The sequence below is a fragment of the Denticeps clupeoides genome, chromosome 10 (genome assembly GCF_900700375.1).
Source record: "Denticeps clupeoides chromosome 10, fDenClu1.1, whole genome shotgun sequence".
Lineage (NCBI taxonomy): Eukaryota > Metazoa > Chordata > Actinopteri > Clupeiformes > Denticipitidae > Denticeps > Denticeps clupeoides.
In genome coordinates this window covers 20,399,130-20,405,314 of record NC_041716.1, presented here as the reverse complement: position 1 = coordinate 20,405,314, position 6,185 = coordinate 20,399,130, and the positions used below count along the sequence as shown (strand labels likewise).

The window sequence follows — 6,185 nt, the reverse complement described above, 5'->3', positions numbered from 1 at the left end:
TGTGCACTAAACATTTGTCATTATATTCCCAGGCCAGTTAAAATTTTAATATTGTACAGCAATGCTGGAGTAATAGTCAAAATAGTTTAAAGGTATCAGGGACATGAAGTAATCTATCTGCATGCTTGGAGTGGCAGCAGGCATTATCTTGAAATTTACTTTGTGATTTATGTTGATTGCCTCTGGAACAAGTGACTTTACCAGCAGATAAAAGACCTGATTGCCAGATTGGATGGGTTGATATCTATGGAGTAGCCTCACACTTATTTAAGAACATTAAGTAGTCTCTCACTCACTCACGCACACCTTTGACTCACACACTCACAGCTATACTGACCTATCAGACTTGGCAATTGACCTAGTGCGCATGCCTCTGGATGGCAGCAGGAAACCCATGCCAACACAAGGAGAGCATGAAACTCAGCACAAACAAGGTCCAAGCCGGGATTTGAACACACAAACTTGGAGGTGTGAGGCCAACGTCTTTGGGGCTCAGCAAGTAATGAATTGATTTTATTCTCACTTTTTTCCATGCTAATTACAAATGGTGGTGGTAGTGTGATGGTCTGGGGCTATTTTGCAGCTTCAGGACCTGGAATACCTATTGTGATAAATTGATCTATGAATTCTGCTGTCTACCAAAAAATTCTCAAGGAGAATGTCCAACCATATGTTGGTGACCTCAAGCTGAAACCAACTTGGGTTCTTCAGCAGTACAATGATCCAAAAATACACCAGCAAATCCAGCTCTGATTGACTAAAGAATAACAGAATGAAGACTTTGGAGTGACCTAGTCAAAGTTTAGGGGGCAATCACAGGACCATGTAGGTTTAGAATTTTTTAAAATAATTCACTTAACTGCAATTTGTGTTTGATTGTGTTGTCTTTGTCTAATATCTAAATTTGTTTGTTGATCTGAAACATTAAAATGTGACTAACAATCAGAGAGGGGGCAAACATTCTTGTCAATACATAGTACCTTTTACTTTGCACTATTTTTGATTTACACATTTCTGAAAACATGTTTAAGCTTTTCTTGATATAGGGCCTAGGGGTCGCCTTATAAGTCAATTTGTCAGACAGTGGCTCCTCTCATACTTTGTTAGTAAAAATTTCATTAAAGCTTGTAGTCTGGTACTCAATATACTCAACAGTAAACATGCTATACCGTATCTATTGTAATGCGGTGAACATAGGGTTTTCTGTGTCCATTTCATGTACAGTATTTTTTTATTTTTAATTTTCCATTACATGTACAGTATTTTTTTAGTATTTTTAATTCATTTGTATGTGTGTATGTGTGGGGGGGGGGTATTTAAGAACATATAATCGCCTGTCTGGTTTATGTCTCATGGTCTTTCTCTGTATTCAGCTCAACCCCCTCAATCTCGTACCCCAATGGAATAATTATTTATATGATCCTGTCTGTTTCACAAAGGTGTGACTACAACGAGTGCTAGGAGAGATAGTTAATACTAATAGGATGCTTCTAATCCTATGAACCATTACCCCAGAGTTACTCCAGGGGGACTGTCCCTGTAATTAATGTTACAAAATTGCTCTGCAAAATGAAGCAATGTAATTATATCTTTGTTAAATTAGCATTTCAGAGCAGTTTAGTGTTTTATATAATTTTCTATTATTTTCTATTATAGTAATTCTATTATATTTTCTATTATAGTTCAGGGTCATATGTGGATTGGACATATCCCAGCAATACCAGGCATACCAATGTCATCCAGTCCACCACAGGGTATTAAACTGAAAATGTCAATTTGATAGCTTCTGATCATATCAAATAGTTTATTATTTATCCATCTCACTCCAAAAAAGGGTGGATGCTGGACCTTCACAAAGATTCAGATTTAAAATGAGAAGTTATGTTTTTTTTAAATATATATACATTTTCAGGAATTAAGAGTTTATTAAATTTAAGAAATCCAACACAAATGCACAATAAACAATGTCTCACATGCACAGCCTTTCTATCCAATTTAAGCCCGGAACTTTTCAATATGAAAACATTATTGAACGGCAATCTCACAGAGATCAGAAGCATTGCATCAATACAGCGGTATTCAGAGTAAAGGTCAAGTGCTGTTGAATAAGAGGAACTACTCTGTGGCACAGCATGCCACGAGTGAAAGAAGTATGTTAATTTCCCCAACATTTATCTCAGCTGAACTGCTGTGTGCCCACATGACGAACTCTGAAACCGCACAAGCATATTTGAAATTTATTCATGAATTAAAATTATTCTCCATTTTAGCAACACTTGACCTTTTGACAAGACGATAGAAATGAATGATATTACACAAAAATAGGTGAAGAATGTAATAAACAACCCCCCTCCCCCACCCTGCCAAACACAAAGCACTGCTACTACTACTACAAAAAAAAAACATTTGGAAGGTCACCGAGACCTGCTGAATTATGCTGCATGAATCAATGATTTTTTGTGTGCCTCAATGTTCCTGTTCTATATGCTCACCCACATAATTAAAACCAGGCATTGTATACCCAAACACCATGAGTTATGAACTCTGCTAGACCTCTGAAGATCCGGTCCATTAGACATTAGCACATTAAGAGATTTTTTTTTTCATTCAGGAAATCACATCAGACTGACATCTAGGGAATTTAAAAGACAAATCAACACCATGTCATGTTCCTAAAGTGTTTCTGCTGTTCTGCTGCTGTGCAGCAGGATGCATTATCCTGCTGAAAGAGACCAATGTCTCCAGGGAATACTGTTACCATAAATATGGGAATGCTGTATACAACAGTCTTTGAGTTGCAGGTACTTGTCCTACTAAAACATTCGTTGATGTTTTCACTCAATTCACTTCAGTATATCCATGTATATTATACTGGTGGTATTATTTCTGTAACCTTTGTATTTTTCTGTATATATGATATTAGATTAAATGTTTAATGATACCTGCCCAATAAATGTGATTCTGATTAAAAACCAGAGTGTCTACTGTGACATTCTACAGAAAAAAATGTCCAGAATGAAAATACTTCATTATCAAAGAAAAAAAAAACACACAAACTTTACTAGAAAACATATCTGTAAAACTGAGACCAGGCTGCAAAACACACAGCACAAACACACAGACGGTGTACAGACACAACAAATGTTTCTTAACAGATTCAGCTCTTATAAACTGCTTAGTCTCGACATCCAGCTGTGCTGGAACAAAGCAGGCCATCAGAAAACTTGAAGAGGATGTGAGGATGTGTGATGGCACACGTCACTTAAGAGTATGAAGCATGAAACACCAAAACAAATCTGCTCCTTGATCTGGCCCGTCTGGGACCATCCTGATCTTGTTCTTTCTGCCGCTCAGCCTGCATCCATCCTCTATGGCTGTCATGATATGCATTAGTCAGAAGCACATTTGGTCAAAAGCCCCTCGGCTGTGGTGTAATTTATTCGGATACTTTAATGGCTTCTAAATCATGACAAGGCCCAGACATTACATTTATCATGCGAGGGGATAAAAACAGACCTGTTTTATATGATTCCAGGCCGCCTATTCTCCATTTTATGGCCATTTGGGTGCAGAGCATGTCAGGCCTTTGTCAAAACAACGCAGTAATGGCCATACATCCTGCTCAGTGTGCGCATGGCTCCCTGTTACACCCAAAAGGCAGACAAAAGGTTTTACTTACTGTACATCCATTAACACCCAATAAAAGGGGTAACTACCATGTATCAACATGATGCACAATAAGGGATCGTGCCATTTTCACCATGTATTTACTGTACCATGAGCTAAAAAGAAAGAAAAATCTTTCGCTGATGGGGTTTGTGGAGGAGTTCTTTTAATAAATAACCTGTATGGCCATATAGAGGTTAAAAGCTCATATGAGACTTAATTATTATCATTTCTCTGTAAAACTGAGTGATCAACACTAGTCTGCTGATGTGATTCTTTCTTTTGCTCACCAAAAAAATTCCCAAATGCATATCTGTACAGTAACATGTAATAAATAGTAATATGCCACCAAATGCCATTTGCGTCAGTGGTTGGTAAAAAGAATAACTGTGATCTTGGTGGAGAACATCTGCAGGCTTAATCCTGCTTTTAACCATTTCAGCCGGAGTATAAAAATGTATAAAAATAACAAAGACTGCTCTAAGCAATAAAATACATTTCCGAAGAGAAAAGCCATCACTGAATGAGTGAATTTTCAAAGGCACACGCATATCTAACACACTCATCAGGTCACAAGTATATAATGCTATCTAGTATTTTTTACTCACACACCATCCCCCTTCTAAAAGAATAACCAATAAAAAAATGCACACAGCATAGCACGGAAAAAAATCCAAACAAAAACGGACTACTTTGGCATGTCGATGGGCATAAGGCATTTGTACTTTTGTCCGACACATGGGCAAAAAGGAAGTAGTGCATTTCATTTTAAGAACTCCCACATTGATAACGGCTGGATCCAAAATGGACACTTCAATAACTTTCCTAGTTACAATGACAAAATACATGCACACAAACGGTACTGTTTCCATAAGACTGCACTACTGTCATCTTTGCTCACACATTCCCAGCCTCAAGAAAATGTTCTGTGCAGAAAAAAGCACTGGCTGGTAGGCGTGCGTCGTGGCCTTTCACTGGGAGGATGAGGAGTGGCACTTTTCTCACAAGGCGGACCTGAATGTGGAGAACGCGACGATGAAGAGGGGTGGGAGTGTGAATGCATCTGGGCGCTGTGCTGTGGAGCCCTGGGCACTCATGTCTGAAATGAAATGAGAAAATGTGTGTTAGAGCAGGGGATTCACGGGGGCTTAATGTGAAACATGGGTTCAGATTCAGAGGAATCACTACTAGGAGTAACTGTTAAAGGTAAATTTTATAATGTACACAATTTGAACAACTGCCAAATTGAAACAATGGATAGGGCATCTGTATATTACCAGAAAGTTCTAAAATAATGATAATAACATAATCAACAAATATTCCATATTGAGCAGATGTGTGTTATGTTATATTCTTAACCAATATAATCCTCAAACATTTTTTTTTGTTGCTTTTTTTATTAGTAGTGTTGAAACATCATCTTGGAAGTCATTGGGAGAAATCACCTGCAGATTACAGGTCACGCTCTGAAGCAATGCTCATTAAAATGATAGTTTATGTGTCTAGATTTGTTTATGGTAGATTCATTTACAAAGACTTTCAACTCCTTTCAATATATGAAAATGAATGGGGCAATAAAATGGTCCTCTGTATCATACACCACAAAAATTACACATACTAACAACAACTGAAGGCCATGTGTTTGCAATGAGTAATCTTTTGTATCTCTGTTTAGAGTACAATTGGGGTGAATTAATTGAATATGAAATGTGAATAAAAAGAACAGTCCACCTCTTGTACTGCTATTTTACTACAGGCCATCTCTTGCAGTACTATCCTTTCTGATTGAAGAGATGAAGGCTGATTTGTGCATTTCACAGGCTATTTTAATAAGTTAATCACTGTTATGTGATCAGTCATTTAATCTGTTTAATATTGATAATCAGCTGTTCAACTGAAGGACATGTTTCAAGGACTCAAGGATTCATTTATATACATTTTTTACAATTGGAAATAATGTAACAGTGACTAAGACTAGTTAAAATTAATCAAGGCAGTCAGTACTCTGTTAGAGAAACATTGATTATATAGAAAATGAATTTACCATCACCACACTCCCTTAATTCTTTGAAAACTGGTTAAAAAAGTAAAAGCTGTAAGGCTTCAGACATTGCATGATTGGTTCTACACGCCTCACTGGGAGCTCACAGGAAGAGATATTGTGAGCTATGGGTGGTTTAATAAAGATCAAGTTCTTCTGCCCAGAAGAAGATAAAGAGGCTGTGTTCAAGGAAGAATGAGACAGAATGGCTGGGTACAAGACTTACTCAGTCTATGAATGCCGATGGGGTCAGTTGGCGTTCCTGGACCACCATCACTCAAAGCCCAGACCTGGATGACATAGTCGTCACTGCCGGGGAGGACCACTTCGACAGTGGTTTCAATTGTGGTGACGCTGTTGACCTCTTTGTGTCTGTTCCTCCTATACGTCACCTGCAATGATGGGTTACATCAGTTCATCACATCTCTGATCCAGCAAAGTCGAGTCTTAATCTCAGCCAATGCATTTTTTAAACCGC

General features: G+C 37.8%; 1 protein-coding gene across 5 annotated transcripts in view; it reads right to left on the bottom strand.

The window, feature by feature from the left end:
* Positions 1 to 2,395: 2,395 nt before the first annotated feature.
* Positions 2,396 to 6,185, bottom strand: part of cntn3a.2 (contactin 3a, tandem duplicate 2) — a 37,756-nt gene continuing 33,966 nt past the window's right edge. For all 5 annotated transcript variants that reach the window (XM_028993411.1, XM_028993412.1, XM_028993414.1 and 2 more), the window contains 2 exons: positions 5,934 to 6,099; positions 2,396 to 4,765 (listed from right to left, as the gene is read on the bottom strand). In XM_028993411.1, coding sequence (XP_028849244.1) covers positions 4,668 to 4,765; positions 5,934 to 6,099 — 264 coding nt within the window. In that variant the 3' untranslated portion in view covers positions 2,396 to 4,667. The remainder of the gene's footprint in view (positions 4,766 to 5,933; positions 6,100 to 6,185) is intronic.